Source organism: Eptatretus burgeri, chromosome 15, assembly GCF_056783735.1.
Source record: "Eptatretus burgeri isolate ZD-2024b chromosome 15, Ebu_testis_v1, whole genome shotgun sequence".
In the NCBI taxonomy this organism is placed as follows: domain Eukaryota; kingdom Metazoa; phylum Chordata; class Myxini; order Myxiniformes; family Myxinidae; genus Eptatretus; species Eptatretus burgeri.
In genome coordinates, this window is record NC_140975.1 from 38,212,114 (window position 1) to 38,230,779 (window position 18,666).

General features: G+C 42.7%; 1 protein-coding gene and 1 long non-coding RNA gene across 5 annotated transcripts in view; one reads left to right on the plus strand and one right to left on the minus strand.

Moving 5' to 3' along the window:
• The window catches only part of LOC147011950 (uncharacterized), a 28,740-nt gene extending 15,886 nt beyond the window's left edge, over window positions 1–12,854 (minus strand). Inside the window, exon 1 of the long non-coding RNA XR_015051835.1 lies at window positions 12,735–12,854. This is a non-coding gene — a long non-coding RNA (uncharacterized LOC147011950). The remainder of the gene's footprint in view (window positions 1–12,734) is intronic.
• Window positions 1–18,666, plus strand: part of LOC147011949 (fibulin-5-like) — a 93,108-nt gene that overhangs the window by 59,433 nt on the left and 15,009 nt on the right. For all 4 annotated transcript variants that reach the window (XM_085857769.1, XM_085857768.1, XM_085857767.1 and 1 more), the window contains exons 4-8: window positions 4,206–4,607; window positions 10,911–11,033; window positions 12,834–12,953; window positions 13,110–13,238; window positions 16,058–16,184. In XM_085857769.1, coding sequence (XP_085713895.1) covers window positions 4,206–4,607; window positions 10,911–11,033; window positions 12,834–12,953; window positions 13,110–13,238; window positions 16,058–16,184 — 901 coding nt within the window. The remainder of the gene's footprint in view (window positions 1–4,205; window positions 4,608–10,910; window positions 11,034–12,833; window positions 12,954–13,109; window positions 13,239–16,057; window positions 16,185–18,666) is intronic.

Here is an 18,666-nt window from a genome sequence, read left to right on the forward strand (position 1 = left end):
CCTCGCCACAAGCTTCAGTAAACCAAGGGCGGGAGGAAGGGTAAGACAACTGAACACGAGGGGGGATAAATCTGTGCATGAGGGAGAGCAAGTTTCTTTGAAAGAATTCCCAGGATGAGTTGATGTTTGAGAAAGTAGTGATAGGAGACCAGTCTGTAAGTTTGATGGCTGCTCGGAGACCCTGCCAGTCGGCTTGAGTGAAATGCCAGACTCGACGGCGGTGATGTGGTTCTCTGATAATAGCCAGAGAGATGTCCACTTTAACAAGGACGTGGTCAGAAGAACCGATTGGAGCGAAGGAAGAGCAGCAGATATTGTCAGGGAAATTTGTCAAAATCAGATCCAGAAGAGATGGAGTACCATTGGTTGAGATCCGGGTCGGGAAGTTGACCGATTGAGTGGTGTGGTTGCATCTTAACTGTATGTATGTATATATATATATATATATATATATATATATATATATATATATATATATATATATATATATATATGTACATATTTATCTTTACTGTATATGCATATATTTTTCTTTGCTGTATATATACATGTATGTATATATATATATATATATATATATATATATATATATATACAGTATATACATATTTATCTTTACTGTATATATATATATATATATATATATATATATATAGTATATACATATTTATCTTTACTGTATATATATATATATATATATATATATATATATATATATATATATATATATATATATATATATATATCTTTACTGTATATACATATACATATATATATATATATGTATAAAAATATAAATATAAATACACATATTTATCTTTACATATATATTATATATGTATATATACAGGGTGAGTCAAAAGTAGCGTCCGATTTCTGTTTTTTCCGGCTGTCAGATTCTCTCTGTGAAGTCATGTTATTAATTATTGTCTTGCAGATTATTAATTTTCGTAATTTTTGATTTTGTTTTGCAGGTTATTGCTGCGAGTTTGGAAAGTTACTGAATTTGCACCAAATTGAACTATGAATTACCTTTCAATGAATCAACGCATTGTGGTCATGAAACATTACTACAAATGTAATGAACAACCAACGATGGCGGCACGCTCTTTGGCACAGGAATTCGATATTAACCGACCTCAGGGAAGAAACATACGATTGATTGTCGAGAAATTTGAAGCAACAGGGTCGGTAGCCACTACAAAGAAGTCCGGTCGTCCGAAAACGGCAACGAATGTAGCTAAGGCTGAAGAAGCCATCAGAAGACTGCAACAAAGTCTGCAAAAGACAACTCGCCGTTTATCTGCAGAGTTTGAAGTGAGTCAATCAAGTGTTATCCGTATCCTTCACCAGAAAAAATGGAAACCTTACATTCCACGCTTACCTTACATTCCCTTCATGATGGAGATGACGACCGCCGTCTTCAATTTTGCGGAGTTCTTTGCTAAACTTCACGAAGAGGACACAATGCTGGACAACATCTGGTGGTCAGATGAGGCATGTTTTAAGCTTAATGACACAATTAACTGACACAATTGTGTCTACTGGGCTGCGAATAACCCAAGAATGACAGTTTAGAAGGAGGTAAATTTACCTGGAGTGACAGTTTGGGCAGGCATATCTCCATTAGGGATAATTGGACCCTTTTTCTTTGAGGGATCTGTCACTGCAGAAATTTACCTGGATATGCTGCAAACCTTCTTTTGGCCCAGGGTACAAGATCAGGACTGTTATTTCCAACATGATGGAGCTCCACCTCATTATGGACGTTATGTTCGTCAGTGGCTTGATGAAAACTTTCCCAGAAAGTGGATCGGCCGCCGCGGTCCGATCGAGTGGCCGGCACGCTCCCCAGACCTTACACCTCCAGATTTCTTTCTTTGGGTCTCATGAAAGACCTTGTTTATCATGAAAAGCCTCGTACCATTCAGGAATTGAAGGCTCAAATCACTGCGAAGTTTGAGGAAATTGATATCGAACTCTGCAGACGTGTGTGCCGCTCTGTGCCTGCTCGGCTGCAATTGTGCATCGATCATGAGGGAGGGCACTTTGAAAATTGCAAGTAAAACAGCTTGGTACAGTTCCATAATAATTTTTTCTTGAATAAATGGTTAGATAAACATGTCATTCATCTATTTCTACCTTCTTGTACACTGTAATACAAATGGCAAACAAACAATCAACTGACAGAAATCGGGCGCTACTTCTGACTCACCCTGTACATGTGTGTGTGTATATGTATATGTATATATATATATATATATATATATATATATATATATATATATATATATATATATACTGGGCGTAGTGGTGTGCGCCTGTAATCCAGCTACTCGGAGGCTTGGGTTGGAGGATCGCTTGAGGACGGGAGCTCTGCACTGGGCCACGATATGAGAGGGTGTAGGGCAGCACGGAATCATGGCGAAACCCAATCATTATCCCTGTGTCGTAAGAGGCGACCAGGGTTGCGTCAGGAAGGGTATCCGGTGTAAAACCTGTGCCAAATCAGTATGCGGATCATAACGGATGATCCGCTGTGGCGACCCCTAACGGGAGCAGCCGAAAGACGAACAACATATATATATATATATATATATATATATATATATATATATATATATATATATATATATATATATATATATATATATATATATATATACATATATATACACATACACATACACATATTTAAGCCTGGTGTTGGCACAGTGGTTCGGGCAGTGGCTTGGGATCCAAAAGGTCCTGAGTTCAAGCCCCGTTGGGCCACTGAATTAATACACCGGAGGGTTGACTCAGCCTGTCATCCTTCCGAGGTCGGCGAAATGAGTACCAGTGTACTGGGCCGGTGTATACCCCGGTTAAAATAGGTGTACCATATCCCTGCGTCGTAAGAGGCGACCAGGGTTGCGTCAGGAAGGGCATCCGGTGTAAAACATGTGCCAAATCACTATGCGGATTATACAGATGATCCGCTGTGGCGACCCCGAACGGGAGCAGCTGAAAGAAGAAGAAGAAGAAGAAGAAGAAGAAGAAGAAGAAGAAGAAGAAGAAGAAGATATATACACATATTTATCTTTATATTCAAGCAGCAATATATATATATATATATATATATATATATATATATATATATATATACATATATATATTTATCTGGATACAAACAAACACAACATAATAGTGACCGAAGCTTTTCTTGCTGCACTCTTCAGGGTAAAAATCTCAGCAAGTGAAGGTGTGTGCTGCTATGCGCAAGTCTCAATAATGTAGACACTGATTGGTTTAACCGTAATGACGTCATGGTTAATCCGAACGCCCATTGGTCGGCTCATCATCTTTACCTTAAGCTCCCATTGGCTAGAGCAGAGTTCGTCAATGAGCAGACGTTTGCAACTTCATCCTGGAGAAAGGGGGGATGGGTTTCCCCTCAGGTCCATTCACCATTTGTTACCGTACTCCCCTTGATCTTTCCATGCTGAAAGAGACACAGAGACTGCACAAATTCCTTGTGACGACATAATATTGGATCAGTGGTGAGGATGAAGGTTGCTTCCAACATACGTAAATGAAATGAACTCCGACCTCGGCTCAATATGCTGAACATATCTGCATTGTACTGGTCGGCACAGATAGAGTTGGCAACCAGGTGCTGTGCAATGGCAGATGAAGCACATACAGTGGCCGGTGGTTGCTGGATATTTCTACATGCTCACACTGGTTGTGTTCTAACCCGTGACGTGACGATTCACCGTGACGTCATTACGGTTGAACCAATCTGAGTCTACCTTGTTGAAAGTTGCGCATATAAGCACGCGCCTTCACTTCCTCCTTCACTTGCTGCGATTTTTACCCTGAAGAGTGCAGCACGAAAAGCTTCAGTCACTATTATGTCGTGTTTGTTTGCATCCATATTGAAGTTCTGTAGTTCCAAACATATGTTTATATATTTATCTATATAAACGATGCATCTCTAAAATTACATTATAATTACTTTTACACTTATGCGAAACACTCAATAAGGAAATAACTGTGCTATATTAAGCATTTCTTAGATCCTAATAATCATTTCCACAACAATAAATTAGATATACACACACACACACACACACACACACACATACACACATACACACACACACACACACACACACACACACACACACACACACACATAATCAATGCTTTTGTTTCCACTCCAGATATAAATGAGTGTGAAAGTATCCCCGAGGCCTGCAAGGGAGACATGAAGTGCGTGAACCACAATGCAGGTTACCTGTGCCTTCCAAAAACTGCCACGTTCTTGGTCACTGACCGCTGGAACAACCCGGGTGAACGTAGAGACACCGTACCAAGTCGTCCATCCACCGGTCGAATTTACCGGCCTTCAAACCCTCACTCTTCCACATCCTCTTCTTCTCGTGGCTCCTCCTCCTCCACTTCCATTGACAGAACATCGACCCTACGTCGAAGGCCCACTTTTACTCCATCTCGTTCTCGCACCCGCACTTCAGGTCGATTGCCGTGGTCCCATGGTGGGACCGATTCAAGCCGATCTCCCTGCCCTCTTGGATATGTTCTTGACTCCAGAAACCAGTGTATGGGTAAGTCAAAAGCATCCCTTCACTCATATGAGCATTCTAATGAATTATGAAATGGGCAACAGCCTATTATTTGCAACTGTAATATAAACTGCTTGGACTTTGTTATTCATAGGCAAACAGAAATGCTTCTTTAAATAAGTCAGTGAGTTAACTCCAATCAAAAACCTGGCTTCATAACCATGCGCTTTTATATATGTATATGAATATGTGTATATGTAATAAAAAAAAAATATATATATATATAATATATGTATATATAATATATATTTTGTTTTAAAGAAGAAGAAGGTGCTTCCAACCAAAAGTGAAACTCGATCAACTCCGCTAATTCGAGCAATAAGCAAGAGCAGACCCGGTCTCAGGCGACGTTTTACCAGCTTCACAGCCTGCCTCCTCAGGCAAATTGATCCCGAGCCTCAGCACATGTCCGGTTTTTATCTCGATATGACCGCTCATTTCTGGTCACGTACTGGTGCTCAAGGTCAAATGGAGGAGTCCATCGCTGGCTTGGCAACGAATAACAAAAATAACCAGTATGGATACAATTAACTGGCTTCACATTACCGTTGACACACCCGTTGAATAAAAGCTAGCATCTGATCAAACGCATTGACACGTCTCGATAGACCACATCAGAAATTAACTAAAAGGGCACTCCGTAGAGCGCATGCCTCTGCCAGGCTAGAGTTTACATTTTGTATCCCACTGATAGGCCAGATCTGCATCAGGACCTCAACCAAAATCTAATCAGCTTGTTCTTGTCACTGAACTAACTCATCCACTAAGTTTTGTTATCCTTCCATAACTTTTAAAAATATCATTCTCTGTATCGTTTTTGGCCCTATCTCTCAATCATGAAGATCACTTTAAAACTATGGTATGCAGACTTCACCAAAATCGAATAAATTTGGCATTGGCATATACCCAACCTGTCCACTAAGTTTCATCCGAATCCGTCCATAACTTTTTGAGCTATCCTACTCACAGACAAACAGAAAAGACACGGGTGAAGACACCTTCAGTGGCAGAGGTCATGACAAAAATAGGATTTACAAGATACAAAGAAAAATGAACTTTTATGGGAACTTTTTAGCAAATGTGTTGAATACTAAGCTTCCACTAACTTTATCAGCACTATATTTAAAAATAAATAAAGGTATTTGTGCATTGATAGCCTAAACATTTGAGTTAAATCCTGGTCAGATTCCGCGAACAGTCTCGTCACCTGTCATGCTGGCGAGAAATTCCAACCAAACCCGAAAATTATGGTCCCTTGGACTTACATGCATGGCATAAACTTTTGCATGGAAGTGAAAAATAGATTCCAGAAAACATCTAGAATCTCACGGGGTGCATATTGTGGATCATGTGGTTTTGGGTTTTGCTTGCCCGATACAGATACAAGTTACTCACACGAGCTCAGAATTTCAGAGGAGACTTTAAAGTTTGAATAACTTAGGTATTCTTTACTCCCCTTAATTATCAAGAATTCAAACTTGGAAAAATGTGTGGAGGCAAACGGTGCCAAATAATTCGCATTCTTAGCTTGGAAGGAGAACCCTGATAATAACAATCTCAGGTTGCTGCACAAGGTTAACAAGAAGACATTCTTTGTCTTAAGACATTCCAAGAGACAGTCTCAGACACATTTGAAATATAATCATTTTTGGCCTGTCTCCATCTTCCAAGATTTGGCCAAATTAAAGGTCACCCGGTTGCACTTGTAGTCCAACATTATGTTCACAAAAATGAGTGTTGGGAATTTTAATTTTCGTTTTGATTTCTCACTTCTGTTCCTTTAATTGAAGGAGGTTGCAGATTAGATTAGATTAGATTAGGTAGCAATTAGAGGGAGGGAGGAGTGTGTGGGTGAGGTGACAAAGAGGAGTGAGGAGCGGCTTGGAGACTTCTGCACTCATGAAACATCCAAACCCATTGGTCACGCATTGTGAATACTCTGTCTGCAAGCCTTACAAACAGAGTACAATCCATCTAATCTCCAGTTATAACACCATCAGTCGAAGAAAAATTATAATAGAAACAAGCACAGTAGATTACCAACATGCCAAAGCTGCACAATATAATAATCCATTGCGTCAAAGGCACTGAAAATGATGCAAGCTTATTAATTATTTTTAAGCATTATGGATCAATTTAAGATGATCTCTGCTATGTGCTCTTCCTCCATCCTTCCCTCATGATAGAGGAAATCACACTACATATGGTTTGAGTAGACTGCAGAATGCTTGAACTCATTTCCTGCATTGAAGAACGTACTTTGTCCCACCCACCCCCTCCCCCGACCCTCCTCCACCACCCCCCCCCCCACCGCAACCCTTCCACGATAAGCCTCTCTGGACCATTGGAGCTTCACAAATGATAATGTGGAGAAGCTGTGGGTTTATCGAGACGTGTCAATATGTTTGCTCAGATGCTGGATTTTTCTCAACGGGTCTTGTATCACCACCGTTCCTTTGATGCTAGTTAATAGTCTCCATGCTGGTTATTCAGATGTCGATTCTGTTGAGACAAGAGGATGAATGCCTTTCACTAGAAAACAAAAATGACATCAGAGCAATCGATTTTGATTTCTCTGAAAATAACTTCCCTCGACACTCCCCTCATCGGCCGATGACCTTCACATGCACGAGTGAGTATTCGTTGCTTTTTTATGGACAATTCTCTTCCACCGTCCCATTGGAAACTAATATCCTCAAGCAATGGTTGGAGACATCTTGTTTGTTTATCTCTAAGCTTTTCTCCATGTGGGTATACTTTATGGTGCTGTGATACATCCTAGAATCTTTCAAACCACTGTGTACATAGTCAAGGAATGATTTTTTTTTTTTTTAAATAAACGGGAATAAATTCCTGCATGGGGCTAGTGTGAAAAAATCCTGACTCAACCTGGGACTCGAACGCAAGGACCTCATCACTTATGCGGTGACAACCCACTGAGGTGCTGTGATACATCCAATAATCTCTCAAATCATCATTGTGTACAGCATGATCAAGAAGTGAATATACATATATATATATATACTGGACATGCACATACATACACATACATACGTACGTACGTACACAAGCATACACATCTGTTTGTTCCTTATACGTTTCGAAACCCATGGGCCAATTTCCCCGAAATTTGTTGTTCCGCATTATTTTCACGTGCAGAAGGTCAACGCGATCATGCATCATATGTCACGAGACCCTCAGCCGAGAGAGGAGTGCGTTCGAAGGTCGATGCGCTGTTGTGAATCGACCTATTGCATTTAGTTATTTTCTACACACAGAATGGAAATTAATATACAAAGGGTCCACAGTCTCCGTGAGACAAAGTCAAACAGCTGGTTGCACGAAACTGAAAACCCTAAATAAGGGAATGATGAGCCTGGTGTTGGCTCAGTGGTTAGGGTGGCGGCTTGGGATCCTAGGGTCCTGAGTTCAAGCCCCGTTGGCCGCTGAATTAATACACCAGGGGGTTCACTCAGCCTGTCATCCTTCCGAGGTCGGCAAAATGAGTGCCAGTGTGTACTGGTAGAGGGGCACTGCATCAGCGACACAGTTGCGCTTCCATGCAATGATAGCTACCCCAGCAGCGAAGCTGCCATACGCAAGAAGAAGAAGACGAAGGAAACGATGAGGCCATTTGGCTCATCATTGCCGTGTTGTACACTGCAGTTAATTTTTGCCTCACATGTAAAACGTCCATGTCCGAAGTTTACTGAATTTTGACCTCACCCCTCCTCTACCCTCTTCTCTCCTCTCACATTCTCCCCCTCATCTTCCTTTTTTTCAACTACAATTTACCACCACATCCCTTGTTGGTCTAGACTTAATACATAGATTACACTTTACAACATGATATATGGACTTAGGACTTAGGGTGGCTGGTTCATGGTTTCAGCGCACACAGCCTCATCGCTGGACTTGGTATTCCAATGCTGGTGGTGTGGCAAAGGAGATTGACCACGTGCACATTGATGGTCACTGGAGGATGATCCAGAACGGCAGGGTCCATTGGAGTGCTGAGTTCCTCAATACCGACCACAGGCTTGTGGTAGCAACTCTGAAGTTGCAGCTTAAATCTGGGAGAATGGTGCCATCCCAGCCGAGGTTGGATGTTGGCAAGCTCAAGGATGAGAGGGTAGTTGAGGAGTTTGCAAACAGGCCGAGTGGGGATTTGGGGGGGGGGTCTGGGTGCTTTGGGAGATCCTGAGGAGCTTTGGAATGCCTTCAAGACCACTATCCCTGATGTTGCCGGTGGAAGTCTTGAAACTCACCGGAGGGCGAAGAAGAATTTTGTCTCTCAAGGGACACTGGATACCATTGACCAGAGTTGCAGGGCCAGGCTTAATGGCAGAGCTGAGCTGTTCAGGGAGTTGAGGCGTAAAACTGGTCGTGAACTGAGGGTGGACAAGATCTCTGTGCGAGGAATCTGTGAGGGGGTAAAGTATCACCTGTGGTCAAGTGATTCTCCTTCTGCTTACAGGGGAATTTGCGCATTGCGTTCCTCCATGCCCGTCCGTCCATGTCCTGCAGTTACAGCAGAGGATGATGGGCTCTTGACAGAGGAGTCCGAAGTGAGGGCCCACTGGGTCGGTTGCTTTGAGCAGCTGTACCAGGCTGATCTAGCAGCTGTCAAGTTGGATGCCGGGGGTGTTACCATCCCTAATGCTATTCTGGGGAGGATGTCAGAAAGACCAAGCTGCGGTGCATCGTTTGGGAATGCCAAGATCTCTGACCTTGATTTCGCAGATGATGCAGTCAACTTTGCAGAGGCTCTGTGCGCCCTTGAGGTGCTGAATGGGGAGTTGGAGCCACTAAGATGATGGATTTCCTGCGTCAAAACTAAGATGCAGGCTTACAATGACATCTTGGATGCTGCCATTATGTCTGTACCTGTTCATAGTGAGGATGTTGAGGTCAGAGATTCACTTACCTTGGCAGTGATATTCATGTCTGCTGGCTGTAAGCCAGAGGTCAATAGACGTCTGGGTTGGGCCTGGGGAGTCATGGATTCACTGGATCATGAGGTGTACCTGTGCGAGAGGACGAAAATCCGAGTCTTCAGGTCCTTGGTGCTTCTAGTCTTGCTCTACGGATGCGAGATTTGGACTCTGACCAGGGATCTGAGACAGAGACTCAATTGCTTTGGTACCAGGTCTCTTCGGAGAATCCTTGGCTATCGCTGGTCGGACTTTGTGTCCAACGAGAGGTTGCTGAGAGACTCAAATGAGATTTGTTACCTGCATAGTCCATGAGCGTCAGTTGCGGCTGTATGGACATGTGGCTCGTTTTCCTGACGCTGATCCTACTCACCAGATTCTCTCAGTGAGGGAGTCTCATGAGTGGAGGAGATCAACGGGCCGACTGAGATTGCAGATTTTTATCGAGATCCCCAAAAATACAGCATTGAAGGAGGAAGTCACTTTGATGGAAACAGCAACATGAAATCTCTTCAAGGATGTGTTATATTTCAGAGTGTAATAATTCCTTCTCTTGATGCTGATGTAAAGTTGCCGAACTACTTGAGCTTAAAGACAAACTAAACTGAAACTTCAAAACTGGAGAATTACTTGATAATTAACAAATTATACATCCCCCCCCCCCTCCCTCCTCTATCGTACTCATTAAAAGAAGAGCTTGCACATGTACTCACGTGTTGCAGAAATACATGACGACACATCACTGCACTTTACAACAATTACAAGGACAATACAGTCAACGAACAAATCAATACAGGAAGGAATACCAAACAAGCCATTTGACATCCTTTGTACAGTTTGTATCACGTACGAATAAATAAATAAATAAATAAATAAAATGTTCCAATAGTCAATCGACTATCAAGTGAATTTCAGTGATTTCTGTGGAAGCCGCCGTGTCTTGTCATCATCGATTCATGATTGGCTGGAAAACACATATTTAGGTCAGATGAGTTTCACAGTCAATCAGGGACTCTCGTGTGCAGGATGCAGCTGCCTCCGCGGAAATCGCTGGGAAATTCACCGATGCTCCATTTTTTTTTTTCTTTATGGTGCATTTTATTTATTTATTTATTTGTTTTTAAGCAAGGATGTTTAAGTGAATAATTCAATGATGATCAGAAATGCAAGGATTTCTAAACTTTTGAAGTTTCAATTGTATTTCTACTTCAATTCCAGCTCGACTGGCTTCACTTATTGGTGGTAACTGGTAAGTAATCCATGTTAGCATCACTTGCAGGTGTAAACGGAGCATTGTTTTTAGTCTTTATTCACCGATGGTGATTTCGACCCCCAACACCTGTTTGTGCAGATCTCGATGAGTGCGCCATCGGTACCTATCGCTGTCCCCATGCCCAGAGTTGCATCAATACTGTAGGGAGCTACACCTGTAGTTGCCCTGATGGTTTCCACATGGTCGAAGGAAATTGCGAGGGTAAGGTCATTCTTTCGTTTGAATCTGTGGGAGATCTAACATCCTTCGAATCTAACAGCTTGGTTAACAACAAAGGTTGTAGATTGCGAATGCAGTGCAATAAATCACTGTCCCAACTCCCATGGCTGAATGCTTGTATTTCCCATTGTGCATTTCCACATACTTTCCAAGTTCTGTCACAAACAATAAATTCTCATCTTCTTGCTCTTCATTGACCTATGTTTAACTTGTAAGGCAGACGATCGGTTTTCGAGTTCAGAATCATATATCCCTGCCAATCAAAGAATCTTCTGCTGACCAGTCACCCCGACCACCCAAAACCTCCTTCGAGTTAAACAGCGGTGCATTTAGAGACCCTCAAGAACTGCACAACAGCGAATTTTGATGGTATCATGTGGCCAGTGAAATGATGACCGTTTTAATTTCCTTCCAGTTCGGTAAACGATGATTATTCGCACCACAAATCACGTCGTATATCAACAGGGATTATGGAAGAAGAAAAAAACTTTCAATACACGGTGAGATAAATGACGTGTCGGTGTGCTCTGTCAAGCAACCGACTTATTGGTCTCAACGAGATGGTCGATTTCACCCTGCTGTCTTGCCGTGCTTCAAACGATTGTTCACTGCATTTGTGGAATAACCTCGTGGACGTTGCGAGACAATCGTTCATGCAGGAGGGGCAACTCCCAATACTGCGAGACTTTTGTCGTCGACTTTCTCCATGACGCTTTTGAAGATTTGCATCATTTCTATCAAGTTTCAGGAGCGACACCAACGTCGAATAATGTGGCCCATTTGTAGCCGTGACCTCAATCCACCATGGAGGGAACGTGAAGAGACAAGTCTTTAGACGAGGGACACAAGCTCCCGAAGAGTCGATGGTGAAAAGTTGTGCAATTTTACAACTCGGTCGATGAAGACCGAGGAAGACCCATGTCAGAGACATTGCCAATGAGTTTATCCATCGATTCGATGAAGTGCAACGACATTCACATTGGAAACCTTGCTCACTCCAAATGGAATCTCCAAAGAGGTTGTTCTCATCCTGTAGTTGATGTTTTATAGACGAATTGAAACTTTTTTTCCGATCATAATCGTAAACGCGTCATCATTTCATGAGCCGACCTGGAGGCAAGGAATAGCAATCAATCCATCAAATGTTACTGGCATTAAATGTCCTTGAGTGGCCCAGTCAGAGCCCCGACCTAAATCCAATCAAAAATCTGTTGCATGACTTGAAGATTGCTGTCCATCAACACTCCCTACGCAACTTGACTGAGTTTGAAGAGTTTTGTGCAGAACAATGGGCAAATATTACCCAATTAAGGTGTTTAAAGTTAGTGGAGACCTATCCCAACAGTCACAGCTGTAATTGCTGTCAAAGGAGCTTCCACCAAGTATTAACTCAAGGGGTGGTGGACACTTATCCAACCAAGATATTCTAGTTTTGTGTTTTTAATTAATTTTCTGAAATTTGTGTGATTTTTACACTTGCAAGTTGTGGGTTACGATGTGTAAACAAAGGTGGAAAAGTCTAATTGAATGCAATTTAATTCCAGGCTATAAGGCAACAAAAGATGAAAATTTTGAAAGGGGGTGTACACTTTCGACAAGCACTGCACATGATTCGTAAAAATAAATAATTCTTATTTACTATAGATACATATATTTCGAAAATAAATAAGACAAAAAACAAACCTTGGAGAGTTTTGGACTATTATGAGCATTTAGTTCTGAGGACATTTTGGAACGATTCACTTTGGTTTGCAATTTGACTCTTCCCATGTGCCTGTGCAGACACGGACGAGTGTTCCATGGAGGGGACTTGCAGCCAGCAATGTACAAATACGTACGGCTCGTTTGCATGCCGTTGTGAGACTGGTTATGCACTCGATTTGGATGGACGCACCTGTCAAGGTGAGGGTAAACATCTGATTTGTAGTAAACCAACAACAACAAGAAGCATAATAACGGGTAGCAAGTCCATTTTCCACAAACAAAATTATTAACGTACTTACTTACATGTGTCGTGTTCACGTTCTTTACCTGATGCCGCTTTCACTGTCCTGCCAGACGTCGACGAATGCAACTACTCGGAGCGCCAACACCAGTGTCAGCATAACTGCTTCAACGAACCTGGATCGTTCACCTGCGTCTGCCCAAATGGTTACAGCCTGCAACCAGACGGCAGAAGCTGTCGTGGTAAAGCATTCCTTTTTCTGCTCCAAAACAGCAGGTGCTCTGTTCCAAATAAGGATAGCCACTTCTAGCCTTCAACTTCTGCTTTTATTCCACAAACCTCTAATGCAAAGGACCAATTTGATGAAGAGTATATTTTATCCACACACGTATCACGGTTGATTGAATGAATAAGGTGGAATGCAAACTTTCAACAAGTGGTCGGAAGCAGATACATATTGAATTTACAAATCGCCAATGGTATTAGCAAGCTGATTAAATATCACTGGTAGTCCTTGAGGAATGATAAAAGCAAGGGGCAATATCTAAACAATCCATCCATTGGGACCATACTCTGTGCAGAGCGTTGGTGCTGCCTAAACAGTCTCCTTGGCTATTGGGCACAATCGTGGACGGGTCGCCACTCCGGCACAGGATACCAGTAAGCTGGCACTCATTTTGCTGACCTCAGAAGGATGACAGGCGGAGTCAACCCCACCTGGTATTAATTCAACAGCCGAGCGGGATTTGAACTCAGGATCCTAGGATCTCAAGCCCACCACCCGAACCATCGAGACAACACCAGGCATAATATCTAAACAACTGAGCAGCAAGCAATATATATTAACATCATCAAGTGCAATGTGGCAAACGGGTTAACACCGTGGGAGGTGATCGACTCGATTCCTGCGAATGAAAAAGGCAAGACACCTTGGGAGTAACCGGCTATGCGAAAGATAAACTATCAATGTGTTATAGACAATTTAATTTCACAATGTATACAGCAGCTTAACACAAATAACAATGATGCGTACAAATGATTCAACACCGCCTTCAATGCAAGAAATTAGAGCGATCTTGCACACAAACAATGCTACAAGCCGGTAGGCGACATGGGTGGTCGCTATATAATTGCACACTAGTCATACAGTTTTTGACGGATCGAGCTGAAATTTTTTGACAAAGGTTGATTATAGTGCGCATAAAAGTGCGGAAGCTGATTTTTGATTTTTGAAAAATATATATATATATATATATATATTTCGGATTTTTTTCAAAAATTTCAAAGTCCCGTTGCTAGGCAACGGTGGTGTCCATAGCAACAGTGCTCAAAAGCATACAACTAGATCCTGATATGAACCTACCAGTCAAGTTTCATCAAAATCGATTGACTCTTCTGGCCTCCAGAACTGTCCATTACATACAAACAGACAGACGGAAAACCTGAGAATAACGGTAGTCTCGCGACCGCCCAATAAACAATTCTCAGAATTTCAATGAACTCTCAAATCTTAAGCTTATACATAAAAGGACAGACACGTGGACAATGCGCAAAAGGGAAACGAGAGTGATTTAGGCCATAGCCTCTCTCCTTGAAATCAAACGTTTCTCAATTTGTTCAGGGTACAGAGTTTCTGTGTACAAGAAGGCAGGCAATATGGGGTGGACGGAAGTTCAATATCACAGTTTTGTAGTGCTAAAACAGAGTGCTTAACTTGCCAAGATCTGTTGGGCCATATGCTCACGTTGAGTTGGTAGGTCACACAGGAGTCAAGGCCCGAACCTCAGATGCTCAATCCACCGACCTCCTTGAAAGATGAGATCGGTACCCTCTGGTCCTTGAATTCGGTCTCCTGGCAACCAGACCACATCACAGGTTCCTTGCAAGTGAAACTTGACACCTTCTCTAGGTCGGTGGATAAAATCGACAGAACATTGATCAAGGTTATGCTCACTGTCGTGGAAAGAAAGGATAAGCTGACCTTTTGGGCGTTATCCCTTCGTCGGAGTAAAAGAGGAGGTTAGCGAACCTCAATCAATCAATGTTTTGTTGATGTAACTCCCTTTTGTTCCTACCGAGGGTCAACACACAAAACGTTAGCTTTCCCTTGCTTCCCACGCCAGTTGGCACACCTCAACCAACATCCTGTTGGTTTCATTCATTCTTCTACCTAGCCACTCATAGATCCACCGACGCAGATCTACACTCGCCTTCAACAGCGATGCTACCGTCCTTCATTCTACCCTCTCCCAGCCTTTTGATTCACACTCAGAACCTACCTCCCCTCATTGCATATCGAGAAGAATGAGGATCGTTGGGTGACTGCCAATGGGATCGCTGTAATTCACTATCTCCATTTGCTCACCACGTGCTGCTGGACAAACCTGTGCTTGGTGTGCATCCTCTACTCGCACTACCTCAAGTTGAATCCTTACCATGCTAGATCGAAGCCCACACATCTTGTACCCAGCCCACGTTGTTCCATGTTGTGGTCTTAAACCGGTGAAATTGATATTCACTCTCATGTGGCTTGTAGTGGAAATACACCAAAGACAGATGTTAAAAAACAAGACGGGCCAAGTACAAAACAAACTACATCAAGCGTTTTAAAACTAATAAATATTCCTACATTGCAAACCTAAAGACAATGCAGAAAACTACCCGTGATGCTGCACACTCGAGCAGTCTAGCGTGTAACCGAGGGGAGGAAATCCAATATCAGGTGATATGCACAGTAAGAAAAAAAAATTGTATTTTTCAAAAACCTACCAATCTACCTATGCCTAGGCCTCTTGACGGGTGATGCTAACAATACGTACAACCTTATATAGCTTCAAAAGTGCAAAGTGGGATGCAGAAGTCTCAGGTCGCAGTTGGGAGCAAAAACTCCGTGGTATTACGTACAAAATGTTTCACCTGCTATGCAAAGTTTAAAGGTTACAAGAAAGGACTTGGCCTGACGGAGAAGCTCAGGAAGTCTGTGGATTATAATTTGACCAGAGGTTTGACGATCTCGTGGAGCGAGAAGCATCAATCCCTGTGTTTGTTTTTGCTGTACTAGATGTGGACGAGTGCAAAGGCCAAAGCCACAACTGCAGCGACGATGAACGATGTTACAACGTGTTTGGGGGCAACAAGTGCCTGGAGAGGTTGCAGTGTGAAGAGCCGTACACACAAACTGGAGAAGAGTAAGTCGTACATCCTCACGCGCATCTCTTCCACGTAAGAGTACGAACTCGCACCACGTGTCGTTAGGTATACGAGAAATGCAAGGTGGTCCACAAAACGTCGTCGATAGTTATCATAGATGACTCCATACCGGAGGTGTGATAAACTTTTTCAATGAAAGCGTCAATGTCTGTAAAGCGAGGCAACCTCATTCGAATGTGAATGATCTTCTTCCGAGGTTTCTTTGGTGTGAACAACCCGTGCAATGCGAACACGTAATTTGGCCGATACACCCGATTTGCTGGGAATGTGGTCCATCGCAGTTCAAGGTGGTTTAGACCCCTTTCGGCAGGTGCGAAGTGATTGTTACCGAGTCCTCTTCGGTTCCAAACCAGTGGGGTACCTTCCTCTTCAGATTATATCTGTGAAGTCGAAGAATTGTGTTTCCGCATTATGCCCATCCCGTCCCAAAATGAAACTCTGAAGTTTCGTTGCACCAGAGGCTCCCTCTTAGTCTCTTCCTGTGTTAATGGTGAAGAAGACCTTTAGTCAGCATGTCCAAAAGAAGGATTGAGCAGTGTCACCACAAACTTCACTTGATATACAATGTGATGTATTGTGCTAACAATGGCTGATCATCAACCTGCAAACAAAACCAAATCATTATTAATTGGGCCTACCCTGTATTTTAATTGGTGGTGGGGGGCAGTGGGGGAGAGGGGGTGTTCTATCATATCCTAAATACACAGCTTAGCCCTCTCTCTTTCGCTCTGATGATGGGTTAATGCCCGAAACGTCAGCTTCCCCTTGCTTCCCACGGCAGTTAGCATAGCTCAATCAACATTGTGTTGGTTTCTTATAACGTTATCAAAATGATTTCACAATACGGTAATGGTTTAAAGAAGGAAGCTTCATGCTGGGTGGTGGTGGCAGTGGGGGCAGTTTAAACTATAGTACCTATGTACTAGGAGTTGCGACAACTTGCAATTCGACGCCATTTTGTATCCATCGAGCGCGGCGCACCGAAGCTGTGCCCATTGTGTGTGAAACGTAACGTGTCGGTTTCCTCATAAACCGTCTTTCTCTGTATTCAAAAGGAAGATAATATTACTAAACGATTGTTTTCGTTCTTCCAACACATCAGAATAAGCACACAATCGGAAAGAATCGATTTAACGTTAAGACATATCACAGAAACCACGGCAAAATGAGTGTGCAATGAGCACGAGTAAAGGTTCACACTGATGAGTGTCTAATTCGAGGTGCACAGAGCGAGTGAGTAGAAGAAGCACATCGGTAGTGAGAGAATGTGGAAATGTGAAAGAGAGAAACAGAGGCACACCATCCACATCGGATGAGCACACCATCAAGAGAGTGGACAATCAGAACATATAACAATCGCGAATGAAACAAAAGAGATTGAATGATTGATTGTGTGCTCTGCCTGAAGGCAGGTCCTTGGCTGCCAAAGCCGTTTCTTGGCAAGGCGGGCGATTTGCCATTGCCTTCCCAGCATTAGTTAGGGCAGGAATTTGGAATGTGTTCATTGTGCTGGTGGAACAAGTTCAAAACACTCCACTGGAACAAGTTCAAAACACTCAGGTCAGATAAACATTGCATCGCAAAAACATATTAAAGTAATCGAAAATATTAATTATCAATTTAAAATGTTCATACAAGTTTTATTTTCCCATAGTTTGCTGAATAATACACTATATAAAAGCATCAGGGCTCACACAGTGGCTCAAAACATATGTTTAACGTCTCATATAATACAAGTGTCACGATCACGTTACTTCATTGATGAATGCTGAGCACATGTTCGAAGAGAGCACATCGACTGGACGGGTAGATAGACTGTCCATGACATGTCACCGCTTCATCCTTAAAAAGTGGCTTGTACCATCGTATGGCAGCCACTTGTCTTGTTGGCATTGTCATACTGTTGCAGTCACAACGATTTCAACGTCAGTTGCCCACGTGCCTTCTTCTCTCGTATTTGTTCTCTCCAGATTGTAATCAGTTACTTTCTGACCGGAATGGTTTGGGAATGCAGGATCGTTTTCTGGTGTGTTCATACACTCAACAGTTTTGTCCCTTTTTAACAAATGACTGTTCTCAGAGCCAGTGACTTCCAAGCTGATTACTCGGAAAAAAAAAAAACCCAGTTACCGTCGCCTTTGATCCTGTTTCTGGACGAAGGCGCTCCCATTGTAGCTCTCTGTTGCCTTGTTGCCATTTTCGTTTTGGTTTCAGGAGCTGGAGATGCCCAGAGAGATATTTGCACCATCATGCTGTAGTCGGGACAAACGAGAAGTCACACGCAAATGGATCGAATACTGGCACCATTCGAAACCTCTTGGTCCAACGATGTGTGTAAAATATCAGATTTTGGATTGGATGAATAGGGGCAGGGGAAAGGGGAAGGGGTGCAGGCGGTAAGCTGGAAGAAGGCTCAAGGGTGGGGAAATGAGGGGCAGGCGGTAAGCTGGAAGGAGGCTC